General features: G+C 53.5%; 1 protein-coding gene and 2 long non-coding RNA genes across 3 annotated transcripts; all 3 read left to right on the top strand.

The window, feature by feature from the left end:
* Positions 1-6,069: 6,069 nt before the first annotated feature.
* On the top strand, positions 6,070-7,053 carry LOC128811258 (uncharacterized). Its single transcript, XR_008438278.1, has 3 exons — positions 6,070-6,598; positions 6,852-6,916; positions 7,031-7,053. It is a non-coding gene; the product is annotated as an uncharacterized LOC128811258 (long non-coding RNA).
* Positions 7,054-7,061: 8 nt separating this feature from the next.
* On the top strand, positions 7,062-11,799 carry LOC128811256 (maestro heat-like repeat-containing protein family member 6). Its single transcript, XM_053984711.1, has 13 exons — positions 7,062-7,360; positions 7,544-7,692; positions 7,950-8,097; positions 8,305-8,489; positions 8,572-8,709; positions 8,980-9,094; positions 9,267-9,404; positions 9,637-9,813; positions 9,939-10,094; positions 10,243-10,344; positions 10,706-10,808; positions 11,083-11,142; positions 11,432-11,799. Exons 1-13 carry the CDS (start codon positions 7,112-7,114, stop codon positions 11,533-11,535), a joined length of 1,824 nt encoding a protein of 607 aa, XP_053840686.1. The 5' UTR covers positions 7,062-7,111; the 3' UTR covers positions 11,536-11,799.
* A 1,381-nt stretch (positions 11,800-13,180) lies between these two features.
* On the top strand, positions 13,181-14,819 carry LOC128811260 (uncharacterized). Its single transcript, XR_008438280.1, has 3 exons — positions 13,181-13,378; positions 14,270-14,355; positions 14,459-14,819. It is a non-coding gene; the product is annotated as an uncharacterized LOC128811260 (long non-coding RNA).
* The last annotated feature ends 1,377 nt before the right edge of the window (positions 14,820-16,196 follow it).

The following is a 16,196-nucleotide window of genomic DNA, read 5'->3' as shown; positions in this document are numbered from 1 at the left end:
TAAAAAACTGCAATTCTATCAGTGTTTGCATTACAGTGCTTTAATTAAACAAAAGGTCTTAGTTGTTGTGCAGTTTTAAGTATTACAGCAAATGTAGTATGTTTTTATGTATTTTTTAATCTTCCATTAAAAAAGTGTCACACAAAATGCAGTCCTAGTTTTATTTTTGAGATGCCCTCAAACAAAATATTTCAATATTTTAATAAAGATTTTCTTAGAATTTAAACTGTGCTGTAGTGAAATGATCTGATTTTGGACCATCAATACCTTTCTTCATTGGACTTGCTTAGATCCTGTTCCCACTCGTATGTTATCACTTTGGTTTTCAGATTTTGATGCCTGTTTCTGCTGTAGTGTTCAGCTTCAGCATTCCATAAAGACATTTAAATGAGCTCTTAAGAATTGAAGAGAATTATTTCCATTTATTTTCCTAAAACATTTTGCAATATCATTATTTTCACCTCCTTATTTATGGGATCCTGATGAATTTGCAAGAGACAGCAAATTAAATTTTGGTGTGGTTTTCATGCCCTGAATGTGGCAGAGGGTCAGGTGCAATTGCATTATTACCACACAAATGCTCAGCAAGGGACAGTCCACATCCTAAGTAGTTTGTCTTTCTTGATGGGTGTATTTTAATGTGGCTGCTGAATATTCCAGCAAACAGAACCTCAGAAAGACTGCTGAGGTTTGCAGCCAGGAACTGGGATGTGTTAGTTCATGGAGAGGAGGCAGAATTCTGTTGCACGATTGAAAAGAAGTTTTTTAGATAAGGGGGTTGGGGATCATGAAGTAGCAGTGGAAAAGGTCTGTCTTTGTGGCCGTGTGTGGGCTGGAAAATCAGCTTGAAAGACTTCAGCTGGATTAGTGTTCACATAGGGATAGGATTCAGGAAGAATTTCTTCACAGGAAGGTTGGTCAGGCATTGGAAGGGGCTGCCCAGGGAGATCTGGAGTCTCCTCCATCCCTGGAGGTGTCCAAGGAATAACTGGACGTGGACTCAGGTTTCTGGGCTGGTGATAAGGTGGGGATTGGTCGCAGGTTGGACTCGGTGCTCTGCGAGGTCTTTTCCAACCTCAGTGATTCTGGGATTCTATGCAATTTTTATTCCTGTTACTAGAAAGCATTTTGCCATTTGATATTTGTGGTTTGTTGTTGATTTATAGAAACATGAAGTATTTTCAATATTGTGCTTGTGAAACAGGAGTTCTCATTCTGCTGTTTTGCTTTGGCTCTTTGCTGTTGATCATGTCTGTGGCAGTGCAAACACGATGGGAGGATTATTCCAGGGAGTTTTGGCTTTGTTTTGTTTTCTTACATTGTCAAGCAGGCCCGCACGCTGTCTGTAGCACTGAAAGCTTTCCTCTGAAGTGCACCTGCAAGAACAAGTTGAAAAACAGAATAATTTAAACCTTTTTCAATCTGCCATAGCATGAAAGTTCCTCTTTTGAGACAGCCAACTTTAAATTAAGCAAGCAATTAAGTTAAATTTTGGCTTCATCATTCTTTTGATAGACTGTTCCACTCTTGAGTGTAACCTACACTTGTTTCTTTCTGTTGGATTTGTAAGAAGCATTTTTCTGGCAAACAGAGATCAACAAATAGGAACTCACTCACTAAGATGTGAGGAGCCAACATTGTAGACCATGTATTTCTGTAGAGGTTGTTGGAGGTTGTTTTAAGTTCAGCACTGAAGGCTCAGCACATTTCCTCAGGGCAGAAATATTTTTAGTTACATTCATATAAATGTGATCAGCTCATGTTCCTGATCAAGGGTCTGTTGTTAATTCTCTCCTAAATGGTCAGAATTTGTAGTTATTGCAGCAAGGTTTCCCTCTTTTACATGGTTGCTGCAGGCTTTACTGAAGTGCAATATTCTGCTGTAGTTCACCCGTGAAATACATTTGGCTTTAGGAGAGTAATGAGCTAAGGAAGAGTTTCACATTTGTGTCCTAATTTGCATAAATAAAAATTAGAAAAATCAATTGAAGCAGATCATTATGCTTCCCTATCTGAGCAACTTTTGCTTTTTCCACTGTTTTTTCCTGTCTTCCCTCAATTTCTTTTCAGATCAGCTTTCTCTGAATGTTGAATTTTACCTTCCATTCTTGCCCTAAGCTGCTTGGAACAGCTTGTGCCACGCTGGCTCTGGGCTGGGCAGACATCTACAGCAATTCCTTCAGTAAAAAGGAAAATGGGGACATTTTATTAGTTTTTAATACTCAGCTATTGTAACATTGGCACATCAAACCAGCACTTCATTTCCTCTGCATTGTTTATCTTTTATCTGATGATTCTTGACCTCTCTTCTACAACAAAAAGACCAAAGAACCCCTTGGTGCCACCTCATTTTTAAATCATGTCTTTTCATTAGAAATGTTGTATTAAATGTCTGTGTAGTGATTTGGTTTTGAAACTAATTTTTCATGTTCTATGATCTGAAGATTTGAACCAATGAAAACTCTGACCACTTCCAACCCGGTTGACACACAGAGTTTTTCATCAATGCTCAGTGCTGACATATTTATAGTAGGAGCGGCACCATTCTTTTCTGTCTTTGCATCAAGACTTAATACTTGGTTTTCCATCCTGAAGGCTGTGTTTCCCCTACAGTTTCTACTTCCTTTTACAGTCTTCATTTTCCTTTGTAACCTAAGAAAAATCTATTGCCTTGTGACATTGCTTCTCATAAAAATAATTTCTCTTCCTTACTTGGAAATATTTTTGCCAAAGGGTGAACAAGACATAAAGCAAGTTCTCTTTGCTATGCCAGAACTGCTCCTCTTGTGTCATTATCATTTTCTGTGGTGAGATGGGGTATTAAAGACCAGGGCTTGAACAATGGGGGTGCTTTCCTTTGTACTCTTTATATTATTTATTAGTTATGTGCTACAGTCTACATTAACTAATGTTGCTGTAAGCCTGAGACTGAGAAATTAATTCCATGGAAGGCTGTGACTGTGGAGCTTGAAAGCCAGCGTGAAATCTTCTCCAACAGGAACTCAGTAAAAACACACTTCCAGCAGCTGCCTCATGAATGTATTTCCATGTGCATAACTTGGAGGTATCTGTTCAAAAATGGAACCCCCCAGAGCAAAACCCAAACAGTTACACACGCTCCCAAAAAAAATCACAACCCAAACAAAATAATAAACAGCACCTGGGAGCATAAATTGAATCTGCACTCAGTTTCCATGATTCCTCGCTCTCCTTTGGCCTTTCCTTTGGCCTTTTGCCCTCAGCCTGATCTGTGGACTGTGCATTTCTGGACCTCTTCTCAAAGGGCAGTAATTTTACTGACCTGCAGATAATTTGACATATACACACACAGAGATAAGATGCTTCTTGTGCATTTGTCTTGTCAGCTTCTATTTATTGTTCCTCCCCTCGTTTGGCTGTCCTTACTTTTCCAACATCTGACCCATTTTATGAGGCAATATGGTGCCATTAATTGCTGATGCCTGTGGAAGTTGAGATTGTTCCTTTTTCTGCAGGTGAACTCTGAGCGATCTTTGAAAAATTGCCCATGTTCTGAGTTCCTCCTGAGAACAGCAGTGATGGGTGAAACTCCTGAGTCTTAATGAGTGCAGACCCATCAGTGCTGGTTCAGACCAGGAGAACCCTTTGGAAATGTGTATCCCAGTCATCCCAGCTCTGTCTGTGTTGCTGGGTGGTCCTGGGGCATGGAGCTTGTTTTTGGTTCCTGGATCCCACTGCAACTCATTGGACATAAAAGCCCTGCCATGGAGAGCTTAGTTCACAGCATTTTCCTCCACAGATGTGCTCCCGTTGGCTGGCTCTCTGCATCTTGGAGAGCACAAGGGAGGCATTTCTGGCAGCTGGGCATCAGCAGGCCTTAAAATGGGGGTGTGTTGTGGAGCGAGCCCAGCTGAGATACCCTGAGGGGAGCCCAGTGCTCCTTGCTCCTCTCTGCTGACACGGGAGCGTCTGTCTGCCTTCGGGACGGCCCTGGCTGTGTCAGGGGTGCTACGTGGACACGAGACAGCCGGTCCTGTCCCGCTGGGTCCCAGCAGTGCCTCACAGCAGTCCTGCATCCACGTCAGGATGCTGGCCAAGAGAGGCCCTGGAAGCTGAGGCAGCTGACTTTAAGCTTTTGCAGATACACACAGGGGATGGCCAACAGTGCTCCCTCAGGATACAGCAGTCCTCAAGTGCCTCCCCAGAGCTGCCTGATGCTGCCCACTCCTTGTGGCACCAGTTGCTTTCCTCTGGAATGTTCTACCTCCCCCGAGAGTGAAGAGGGAGCTGGAGAAAGAGCTTGCCAGGCTGCTCTCCATCCTTTCCCAGCAGCCCTGGCTGAGTGGAGAAGCCCGAGCTGAGCGCAGATGTGCCAATGGAACAGCCGTGCACAGGAAGGCTCGGTGGGAAGGATGAGCCAGGATCCATAGGCCTGGCAGCCTGAGCTTGCTGCCAGGGAAGGCCTTGGAGCAGATGCTCCCGAGTGCCATCCCACAGCACGTGCAGGGAACCAGGGGGTCTGCTGGAGGGTGGGAAAGCTCTGCGGAGGGACGGGGACAGCTGGGGGTCCTGGTGGGCTGTTGAGGGCTTCTGTGGGAATGTTTGCGGGGGGTTGGTCTTGGGGAGCGTGTTGGGGAAGGAGTTGTCTGCAAGGTGAGAGGTCTAGGCTGGAATTGGAGTCAGCTTGAAGGCAGCATCTGTGGTTTGGCACAGCTTTGCTTATGGAGGGCAGAAAGAATATCTGTGACTATTTCTGTTCATGGTCCTGATTCTCCTGCAGGGAACAAGATGGGAGAGATGTACTTTATTGGCCACTTAGATATCTGTACTGGGGGAGGATGAGCCCTTCTTCCATCTACTCATTTGTTTGGGCTACTTTTGTAAGACTGAGTGGACTACCATTCCTTGAGAGCTTTCATTCCTTAAGAGAATCACGATATTATCATCCCTTCATCGAAAACCATTTGCACTGAAACATAAACTTTAAGAGATTTAGAGATTCTAGAGGAGCTAAGATTTTAGTTAGAGATAAGCCTTTCTAGAGTTAATTAAAATAAAGGGATTCTGTAAGTAGGCCTTGATGAAGTTAAGAGTTAGTAGTTAACTAATAATTGATTGCTTGTCAACACAGTGTTTAGTGAGCTGAGTTTATAATGAAGAATATAGAAACTGACAAATAGCTTTTAGGAACGTAAGACAATTGTGGGCCTCCTCTGTTCTGAAACCAATTGAAGACAAGGAATGGGAGTTCTACCAAGGTTCATATTTGCATTGAAAAGGTAGAAAGGTCAGAATGAGGAAGACTTCATTTACTTCCTCATTTTGGGACCCCTCCCCATGAAAGGGACCACCGACCCATTTCAAGGAACAAACTACGCATGCTTAATAGCTTTTGAAATGATTAGCACAGGAAGCGAGGAATGGGATGTACCATAATGATGAATATGTCTTTGTATTTTAAATATTCAATTCTTGTGTGGATAAAAGGACTCTGTAATCATTGGAAAGGTGCGGTGGGTATTTGGGAGCTGTCCCACACGCTGTCCGGCGTCGCAATAAACATACACTTTCTAACTTTAAACTGTTAGAGAGTTTTTGTCCGTCACAGTTGGATATTGGTGCTAGATCAATATCCATATTTCTTTAATAAATCAGCACACCAAAGACTGGCCTTCTTTTTGCCTCTGTATAGTGCTATGTTTCCAAAGTGACTTTCAATGGAATGTGTTAAGGCAAATTAATTGCTGCTTTTAGATGTGAACAAACTTCCAAATCCTTCACATTCTCCGGCAATCGCTATTAATTTGAGAAGTTTGCAAATGTTGGAAACTCCTTCAGTTGTGCAATGAGAAGTAAAGCCTTTAAGAATTGAGGATTCTTAAATGCCCTGATCCCGCAGAGCAGGGCAGGGTTTGCTGGTGGTTTGAGCTGTTCCTAAAGATCCTGTCGGGCTGTCTTAGACACTTGGAGCCAGGGATTCCTTCCAAGCTGGGCCATTTTGGGGGGGCTGGGGGTGGCCCCAGGGCAGGTGACAGTGTGTGCAAGGTCCCTTTGTGACACGCTGCACCTGGTCAGCCTGGAATGGAACAGGACAGGGTTTCCAAGGGCCCTCCCTTTGTGACACGTGGTGACATAGGAGCTGGCGGTGACAAGAGCACGCCACAGTGCTTGGTGCACGCATCAGGACAGGACAGAACCGAGTAGTGCTGTGAGGAGCCCCCCCACAGCGTGCTCATTTGTGTCTGACCCAGCAATTTTCCAAGGCGTTATTCCTGCAGCTGACCTCGCGGCCAGACTGTGGGACTTGGTGATCAGAATCATTTACGAGGAGTCTCCTGTCATTGTGGCAGGAGCCCTCCAGACCAGAGTGCAGGACTTGCTGTCCTGCAGCCTTCCTGAGGCTCCTCTGTCTCAGGTGTCTTCAAGGGTCAACTGCAATTGTTGACTTGGATATATCCTGAGGCATCTCTCTAGAAGGTGCCTTCAAGGCTAGCTGGTGGAATGGCGGGCAGATTTCTCAGCCTGTGCAAAGTGTTCAGGAGGGGAAAAAAGAAAGGCCCTGGAGTTGCCCCAGCACAACAGCCTGAAGAGCCAGAGCAGATCCAGACACTGCAGGATGGTGAGTGGCAGAGTGGGGCCACAGGGCTGATGCCTGCAGCCAGCTTGACCCCATCCCATCCCAGCCCATCCCATCCCCTGGGGACATGCCCATGGACAGGACGGCACAGGGGCCGGGCAGACACCCCGCAGTGGCCGTGCTCCATCCCCTGGGGCATCCCGGGGCTCTCCCTGCTTGGGGAGCGCAGGGCTGGGCTGTGTTCTCCGGCCTCTCCCGCAGCCCCTCAGCTCTGGCTGCGCTCGCTCTTTGCCAGATGCAGCCCTGGGCCGGACACAAGAGCGGGAACCCGCCCGTGGCCGCTTCCGCAGAACCCTGAAGGTACCAGCAGCCATCCCCACCTGGGCTGGGCCTGCTGTCACTGCTCAGCCCAGCACCACGCTTGGAGCACTCCATGGAACACTCCGGGCTTCCCTGTCCTTTGTTCTCCTGCAGATGTTCCGGAGGTTCCTGCACATTCGGCGTAGAAAGACCGGCAGCACAGCAGCTGCGGGCCCGGCCGAGCCTGACTCGGGGATGACCGAGCTCCAGGCAGAGCCTGATGTCAGCCCAGATTCGGCTGAGCTCTCAGAAGACTCTGAGGCTGCAGTGAATGGTCACAGGGCAAAGCCTGAAATGGCAGTGAATGAGGATGTGCCCATCACAAACACCAAAACGAGGGAGACTCAGGGCCTCACAAATACTGGTACCACGCCTGCTCCAACTATGATTCCCGCTCCCACTATGGATTTTTTCAAAGAGACTGCTGTTCCTTCTCAGCAGCGGGTAAGCAGCCGGGGGCCAGGCCTGGAGGCCTCCCAGGATGGTGTGTCCCCTCAAGCCACGGTCACTGGGCCCCTCAGCCTTTGAGGCCAGCACAGTGTGGCGGGAACAGAAGCACTTCTTGGGGGAAGCTGGGCAAGTTTCTCCCTTGGACAGTGCTCCAAGTCTCCCCCATGTCTCCTCCAGGTGCCAGCCAAGGTGAAGGACATCCACCAGAGTCTCCTGTCCCACGTCTCTGCAGATGCCAGGCTGCAAAGGGACATTGTGAGGCTGGCTGAAGAACACCCTGCTGACGTGGTGCTGACCCTCCTGCGCTGTGCCCCAACGTGTGACAGGTACGGGGCCCACGAGTGTTGAGAGCTCAGGGCTCAGCAGCCTTTAGGGCCCGTGGCCCTGCACAGCCTGTCCAATGGGGTCTGCCAGACAGGCAGAGAGGCCCAGGACCCTCGGGCCCCTCTGTTTCCTGAGCCTGCTGCCAGTGCTCCTTCCCTGCCCTTCAGGGCACCGGGGCTCTGTCACCTGGGCCCCCACAGCTGCACAGGGCATGGTGCTGTGACTGAGATGCCCCTGACACAGAGCTCCCATCCCACAGAGCAGCTGCAATGATGTGGAGAGCCATAGGCTCATCGGGCCCAGCAGTGGAGAAAGTGCTGCCAACACTGCTCTGTGTGATGGAGGACTGGCCACAGCACAGAATGTGCACCTCCGATGGGGACAACGAGGCTGTTTTTGCCCTGGCTGTGAGTTTCTGGACCTGGCCTCTGCTCGCCCCCAGGTCACCTTTCCAGCAGCACTCCATCCTCTCCATGCCCCAGGCGCTGGGATGAAACCTGGCCTAGGGGCAGGCTCAGGGGGCACCAGGCCCGCTGCTCCCCCTGCCTCTGCCCTTGGGCCCTGCCCATGGACACCTCGGCACTGAGCGCTGCCTTGGGCTGCTTCTTTTGCAGGCAACTCTGGTGATCTGGGTGATTGTGCCCAAGTACAACAAGGCGATGATCCCTTTTACTGGGCAATTGTTTGTGGCTCTGCTCTTCCATGTTGCCATCACCACACAGCAGATGCCACCAGAGGAAGTTGGTCACTTCTGGAGAGCGTGCCAGGAGGAACACCGCCTTCCCAGCAAGCCCAACAGGTCCCAGTCCTCCTGTCCTTCCCGTGCCCTGGTGGCCAGTGCCAGTGCTCCCAGTGTGACCTGGGCTTTGCTCTGCACACAGGTTTGCAGTGCAGGCCATGAAGGCTCTGCTCTACCGACTGCCGTGTGACAAGCTGGTGATGGCTATGGAGCGCAAGCGTGGCTGGGACACGCTGCTGCGTGCTCACACCCAGCACTATGCCATGGGTCTGCTGGCCAGGTGAGACCCCCCTCTCCCCACTGCCCCCGGCATTTGTGCCCTGTCCCCAGGTGCCACTCACAGTCCCTGTGGTCATGGGCCAGAGGGCCTTGTCACTGAGGAACAGCTGAGCAGACTGGAAAAGGCTGGGAAAGGAGGGTGCCCAGAAAGGGCTGCCTCACAACGCGCCCACATCCCCTCCAGGGATGCTGGGGAAAGACCGGACCTCTGTGACTCAGTCCTGGGAGAGGATTGGTCTCCCCACCTCAGTGCCTTTTTCCCCCCTGCCAGGGAGATGCGCCGTGTCTCGATCATTTTCTGTTCTTGCATCGCATCCCACGTGCTCTGGCACCTCAGCAGGGAGGAGCCATGCTGGGATCTGCCTGCCCTGGCATTCCTTGTGGAGGTGAGCCTTTTGGTCAGCGCTGCCTCGCTCAGCTGCCTCCCAGCTCTCTGCCCTCTCGTAGCCACAGCTGCCTGGGACGGTGCCCACGCCCTGTGCTGCTGCCTGGGCCCAGCCCTGTGCGCTTCTGGGCTCCTGCCGGCCGGCTCCCCTGTCACTGCCCTGTGCCTTTCAGGTCCTGGATTGCCTGGACTTCAGTAAATACGGTGGCAGCGTCCTGAACATCATGTCAAGGCACCTCCAGAGTGAATGCAGTCAGAGGCGTCGCCTGGCACTCAGAGGCCTCGTGCTGCTCAGCAAGGATCCCTCGATGGTGAGAAGGGGGCAGCAGCTGAAGCTGCGCCAGGCAAAGCAGCCCCTTGGGCTGGCAGGGCTTCAGGAGCTGAGGCAGCTACTCCCAGCTCTCCTGCCTCACCTGCCCCAGTGCTTTGGGACAGGCCTTTGGCCTGTGGGCCCTGCAGCAGCAGGGTGGGGTTGCAGTGCCAGGGCGGTGTTGGCCATGCAGCCGTCCATGGCTTCCCAGCACAGCCTTGTGTTCCACACAGGCCAGAAGGATGTGCAGTCTGTCTCGCAGCCTTCTGGAGCTGGTGGGGGATGCAGATGAAGAGGTGGTCAGCATGAGCCTCCGTGTGCTCACGAATGTGCTCCCGCACCACGGCATCCTGCGATCCAGCATCATTGCCCCAAAGCTGGCTGAGGTGCTCCTGCTGCTCTTTGACCACGTAAGGTTCTGCATCCTGAGCCACAGGCATCGGGTGCTTCCCAGAAACTTTGTGCCCTGTGGATTTTCAGGCCTTTGCCCAGGTGGGCCTGGAGTAGCTGGTGTAGGTCTTTTCCCTTCCTCTAGAAAAACAGCCACGTGCAGTTGCTCTGCATTCAGCTCTTCTGTAAGCTGATGGAATTGGTAGCGGATGAGGGGAAAAAGCCCCTGAAGACAATTGTGAACGAGAGCCTGTACACACTTTTAATCTACTGCCATGATGACAACTGGCACGTGGCAAAGGTGAGCATTTCTATGATGCTGGGAGGGGGCTCGGCTGCCTCCTGCCCTGGCGCCTGGCGGGCCGCAGCCTCCTCCAGGCCTTGGCACAGGGACACAGGTCTTGTGCCCTGGGCTGTGGGGCCATCTCTGGGTCTCTGCTGCTCTCCAGGCCTCTCGGGAAACGCTGCATTGTGCGGCCAAGTTCCTGATGAGGAGAGATCTCGAACAGCTGGTGGAGAAGGAGCAGCTGTCAAAGTTTGTCAAGTGCCTGGTAAGAACGGCCTGGAAGGCCCAGCCTCAGCCTGGAGAAGCCCCCTGAGCGCGGTGCTCAGTGTGTGGGCTGGCAGCTGTGCCCCTGCCCGCTGCTGCAGCCAGAGGCCGCGCGGGCTCTTCTCCAGGCTCCCGTGGGCCCGAGCCGGGTGCCGATGGAGCCCCGGCCCGGCGGGGCTGCGGGGCGGCCCCGCGGCTCCCCGGGCAGCAGCCGGCCCTCTGCCCCCTCCAGAGCCCGGCGCCAGCGGCTGCTGGCCGCGCCTCAGGGCTGTGCGGGCAGGGGAGGCCGGGGCTGGGCGCAGGGAGCGGCCGGCCCAGGGGCTGAGCCCGCGCCAACTCTTCCCTCCTGCCGCTCTCTCCAGCTGGCAGAGGACAGGATCCGAGCGGCCGAGCACCTGCGCCGGGCCCTGCCCTACCTGCAGAGCCCAGAGGAGCCCCTGCGAGAGGCGGCCCTCAGCTTCATGGGTGAGCCACGAGCCCGGGCTCCCTCCCCGCCCCGCCGCAGCTCGGCCCCAGCCCCGCCTGCTGCCCCGGCAGCGCCATCCGGGCCCGGCGCCGGGGAGCCCCGCCTGGCCTGGGCGCTGCTGCCGCCCTCCGGCAGCCGTGCCCTCGGGCGGCAGCGTGCGGCAAGGGCCCGGGCTGAGCCCTGCCGGGCCACGAGGCCGTGTGGCCGCAGGGCTGGCAGCGCCGCTGGCAGGGAGCTGTGCCGCCGGGGCCAAGATGAGCTCTTTGTTCTCAGGGATGGACGAGTTTCCCATGATGAGGGGGCAGCAGGAAGAGCTCCACGCCCTCAGTCAGGGTGAGTGAGGGCAGCGGGCTGTCAGCGGGGGCTGCCCGGAGAGCTGCAATCCCTGCCCCAGCTGCAGTGGGCTTCGCTCCCTGGGTGGATGAAGGGCGGCATGGGCAGAGCACACAGAGATTTCAGGGCCAAGTGGGGGATTCGTGGCCAGCACATTCTGGCTGATCCTGTTGGCAACTCCTCTCTGTTGGCCATGGCAGGAGTTGGGCGTGGTGGCTCTGGCACCATGGTTTCCTCAGGTCGCAGCAGTTCCAGGCTCTGACCATGGCTCTCCTGTTCTCTGTTCCAGGCCTTGAAGCCCCAAGGAATAATGCCAGCCAATCCTGCTCTAAAAATGAAATCAGTGTCCCAAGAACAGCACCAGGAGACACTGAAGAGCACATCACCTCTTAGTGCTGCTGGCGCTCCAGGCAGAGCTGACGCTGGGCACAATTCTTGTGGCTTCAGCCCTCTCCCTGCCTCTACATAGCTCCCTCCCTCTAGATAGCTCCCTCCCTCCAGCCCTCAGACACTGTCCGTCCCCATTTTTTCCCTCCACTCTTCCTGCCTTTTGACAGCTCCATTCCTCTAGCCCTCAGACCCTGCCCATTCCCTTTTTTTACCTCCCCGCTCATCCCTTTGTTTCATCTTCCATTAATAAAGAGTTTGGCTTTTTCACTTTGCCTCCGTCTCTGTGGAGATCAAACGACGCCAATCCCGAGCCCTGGGACACACAGACCCCTGCTGCCCTTCTCTTCCACACCGTCTTTTGTGCACACACACAGAGGAACGAGGGCAGATCAGGCTGGAAAGGTGCCTGTGCTGAAGCTGCAGTTCCACAGCACTGTGGAGTTGCAGATCTTGCTGAACACCCTGGAGCCCCTGGAATTTGGAAGAGCCAACCTGAGGATGCTCTGAAGCCAGCTGTGAGGGATTCCATGGCAAGCACCCACGGAGGGAAAAGGAGCTTGGAATGCTGGAAGGTTTCAAGAATAGCTTCCTGAAAGCACAGCAGTGCTCCATCCCTGCACAGCATGAGGAAGAGGACAGAACCAGCGACCATCTGGGCTTAACAGGGAGCTTTAGGTGTGCCTAAGAGCAAATGAAGCAGCAGCGCAGTGCCCGAGACTGGGACGCGCCACCGTGCCAGTGCCCGGAGCGCTGTCAGGCAGTGCTGGGATCCCGGGTGTGGTTCTGGTCTCCAGAGGTGAGGAATGGCAGCCCCAGGCTCAGAGCCAGTCAGAAAGCCAACCAAGTGAGCCCACAGAGAGGGCACCCTTCCCATTTCTCTTGGGCATGGCTGCAGAACAGCCCCTGCTGCTTCTTCCTCCGCCTGTGTTTGGGGTGTGCTGCTGGCAGAGGCAGCCAGGTTGTGCTCTGCCTTCCAAAGCCTGTTGGGAGCGGGCATGAAAAGCGCTGCCTGCACAGCGGAGAGTCCTGGAAGGTGCTGGTAAGAGCATCCTGTGGGAACAGGGCTCTGGTCTGTGGCCGGGAACAGCCTGGTTTTGGTGCCGTGAGCGCAGGCAGGAGTTGAGGCAGGTGAAGAGGCAGTGAGCAGCTTGTGTTTGTAGAGGGCCTGGGGCTGCACGTCTGAACCTCCACCTGGAAACGCACTTGGGGGAATAGGAGCGAGAGCTGGAGTGCCTGGCCTGAAGGGACATGAAGTCCTTCAGCCTTGCCAGCGTTCCTTAAGGGTGTGTTGGTGTTCCCCAGAAAAGCTGCGCCTTTGGGAAAACGCCTTTGGAGGAAAGGGGCTTGCTTCTCAGGGAAAGCGCTTCCCAGGGAGCTCCCAGTGAGGCAGGTGCAAGTGGGCACCGGCGGAGGCGCGGTCGCAGCGCTCACGGGCCGGGGGCGGCGGGCGGGGGGCGAGCGGCGTCGGAAGAGGGCTGCACCCCGCTTTCCTGACCCCCGCACGCGTCCCTCTCAAGACGCTGGAAGCGACCGCGTGCTGGAAAATCTCGCGGGGTGGCGTGCAGGCGGCGCAGGCGGCGGAGCGGGGCCCCGGCTTTCCCCGCCCTTTCTGCCGGCATCTGTGGAAGGTCAAGCGAGTCGTCCCCGTCCCGCCGCGTCCCTGTCTCGTCCCGCCGCGTTCCCACTGTCTCCACTCTCACACAAACCGCCCCCCTCCCGGCCCCCCTCCGCTGCAGGGAAATGCAGGAGAACGCGAAAGCATCGGGGCAGAGCAGCCGCTGGAGGTGCCCGAGCCGTCTCCCCCTTGCCCGCAGGGCCGGAGTTGCCCACCGCCGGGAGCTGACAGGTACGCTGACAGCACGGGCGGCTCCGGCACGCTTTGCCTCGCTGTGTTCCGGTGCCGTGCTGCTGCGGGAGGACGGGGCCAGCGCTCCAAAGGCCAGAGCAGAGCGCTGGCGAATGGGAGGCGAGGAAGGCTTGGGCTAAGGATGGATTGCAACTGGGCTGCCTGTAAGTGCGCAGAGAGACCTTTGTCATCCACGCTGCCAAAAGGAGCACCTGGCACACCCTAGGTGTGCCTTGTGTTTCACGTGTTTTCATTTCCTGTTTGTGTCATCCCAAAAAGCAGGGACGGAGCAAATGGGACTGGTTTCCATTATTGCTGTGTGAAGGCTTTTTACAGGCTGCTGTATTGATGTCATCTTTTTTTCACCCCAAGCTTGGCTTCTCCCATCCTTTTCCCGTGGCTGCTGAATTGGGTGTCCCCAGGAGGGCTGGGTTCCTCAGCAGGGGTCTTAGGAGTTGCTGTGGATTCTGATTTTTCTGAAGCTGTATGGAGGCGTGCTAGCGAATCAGCTCTTTTCTCTCCTGAAAAGCTTTCCATCTATGACCACCCGTGCGTCTCTGTGTTTTAATCACGTAGCCGGACGCACTCAAGTTTTTACTTTCTAAGCCAAAACCTGTAGCAGATGACCCGTTCGCTTTGTGTGTGTGAGGAGTGGCATTTGTGCTGGAGACCTGCAGTGGGGAAGAAAAGATGGACTAAATGTGCTCTGGGGATGGGCACGGGCGGAAACGCACAGAAAGGCAAGGCAGTGATGATTGCGGAGGAGAAATGAGAGGTGGTTGCTTCCCATCCGTGAGGACTTTCCTTTGGAATGATGGATCAGAGAGTGTACGGAAGCAGAGAGCATCTTCTGGCTGTTGCTGCTCCGTAAATTTCTCTCTGGCTTCACAGGTCCGTGCAGGAGAGTGGGAGAAGGGTCCCTGCTGGCTGCCATGTCCTGGGTGGGCACAGAGCTCTGACCTTGGCCAGATGGGCTGGTGAGTATTGAATCAATCCCTGCCTCCTCGTGAACAAGTTGTTTGAAGGACTTGTTGGCAGGGACGGCTTTTAGCCGGGTGCAGTTCAGTTTCTTTCTCACAGGTTTCCGGGTGTTTTGATCCTGACGTCGCCAAAGCCTCAGATTTGCTGAACTGGGGCTCTTACCTGTGTGACCCGTGAAATGTCCCGGAAGCTGATCGATGTCTTTGTGCTCCCGCTGTGTTCATTTGGGCTGTGCTTCAGGCTTCTCTCCCGGGGCCCTTGCCGTTGCTGTATCTCTTGGATGCCGTGCAGAACGGAATCAGGCAGCCAAGCCTCAGGTTCACCTTCTCCCTCACCCTCTGCGCTGCTCGTGTGGCACAGCAGATCCTGAAGCCAGGTACTGGAACGTGCTGCGTGTGTCACTGCTGGGGTGAAAAACAGAGCCCTGGGGAGTGTTGATCCCCTCACCTGCTCTCTGCTCGTGCGCTCTTGCCTGAGCTTTTCCTCCTGGGCAAGAGAAGGGGAGGGTGGGCAGCAATGGGAACGCGCCTCAGAGCAAAGGCCTTCTGCAGTTGCCGGGCTGTTCTCCCAGCTCGGAGCGCTGCACGCTCACTGACTGCAGCTTCCACGAACTGTCGTCCGTGCTTGTGGATTGGGAGCGCTGTCCTCCTCCACCATGCCAGCTTTTTCTCTTTACAGAGGAGCACGTGTACATAAGGGTAAAGAGATTCCTTCTGTCGCACCGGTGTTTGGACCTGAGAAAGGTACCAGGTTTTCTCCAGCTTTTCTACAGTTTTGATTTTGAGGTGAGTGTCCCATTTTAGGTACCCAGTAATTCTTCAGAAATGTATTAGAAACAGCCATAAAAATACGACGAGACCTCATTCTCCCACAGGTAGTTAATTAGAAGCGTCTTTCTTCTGTTTCATATAGGAATTCAAAATGTTATTTCTGTGGGGTCTTGGTTGTTTTCTTGACACTAACGCACAAGGAGTTGTGCTGTGTATGCTCTGTGAGCACGAGAAGAGAATGTTCTGCCCCGGCTAGCTACAATTCCTCTTTGAGTTTAGGTTAGTAACTTTGAGTTCAACTGAAGTATTTTAGAAACAGCAACTTCTAAAATTCCATTTCCACTGCATGTTTGGGCTGCAGACTGACTGTTCCCAATGGATGTTAGCGATTAAATTTGATAGGAATGGAAAATTGAGAAGTCCAGAACAAGCTGTGGTAATTCCTGAGCTGGCACTCAGAGGGAACCGGGGTTTTGTGCTCTTAGGAGCAGGTATCCTTTGGAAATGTCGGAATGTCTGACGGTGGTATTTTTCTTTATGGCTTCCAGTACAAAACAGCACGAGTGGATCCTCAGATTTCTTGGGGAAGGGCTGCGTGACAAACATTGCTGTGAGCTCTATGTCTACCAGAGGATTTTCCAGGTCATTCTTGCCTTTCTCAGCAGTCCTTTGTGTGACCAGGGCTCCCAGGTAAGAATTGAAAAAGAACAGTTCCCAAATACCCCAAAACCACAAAAGCTTGTATTGGCCTCGAGATCTCAAGTACCAAACAGAAAGGAATAGCTGATTCTGCCTTGGTCCTCTTGAAAATCTGTTCCTTGTTGGTTTTGTGGATGTGTGGAGGGGGAAATAATTTTGCTTGTGTCTAAACCAGTCCCATCCTTATCCCCTGAAACTGGGACCGGTTCCTGCCGTCGTGGAGCCTCACGGGGGTGCCGTGGTTTTGCTCCTGCAGTCGGGGCCTTTTCTTTTTGGGGTCTCTATTTCCCCAGCCAGCACGTTTGTCACCTGCACAGTGCTTCGGCAGGAGGGAAACTCGCCTGCCGGGAGCTCTCGGGTTTGGGAGC

This window comes from Vidua macroura, chromosome 9 (assembly GCF_024509145.1).
Source record: "Vidua macroura isolate BioBank_ID:100142 chromosome 9, ASM2450914v1, whole genome shotgun sequence".
Lineage (NCBI taxonomy): Eukaryota > Metazoa > Chordata > Aves > Passeriformes > Viduidae > Vidua > Vidua macroura.
The sequence above is the reverse complement of the archived record's forward strand: the minus strand, read 5'-3'. Positions and strand labels throughout refer to the sequence as shown.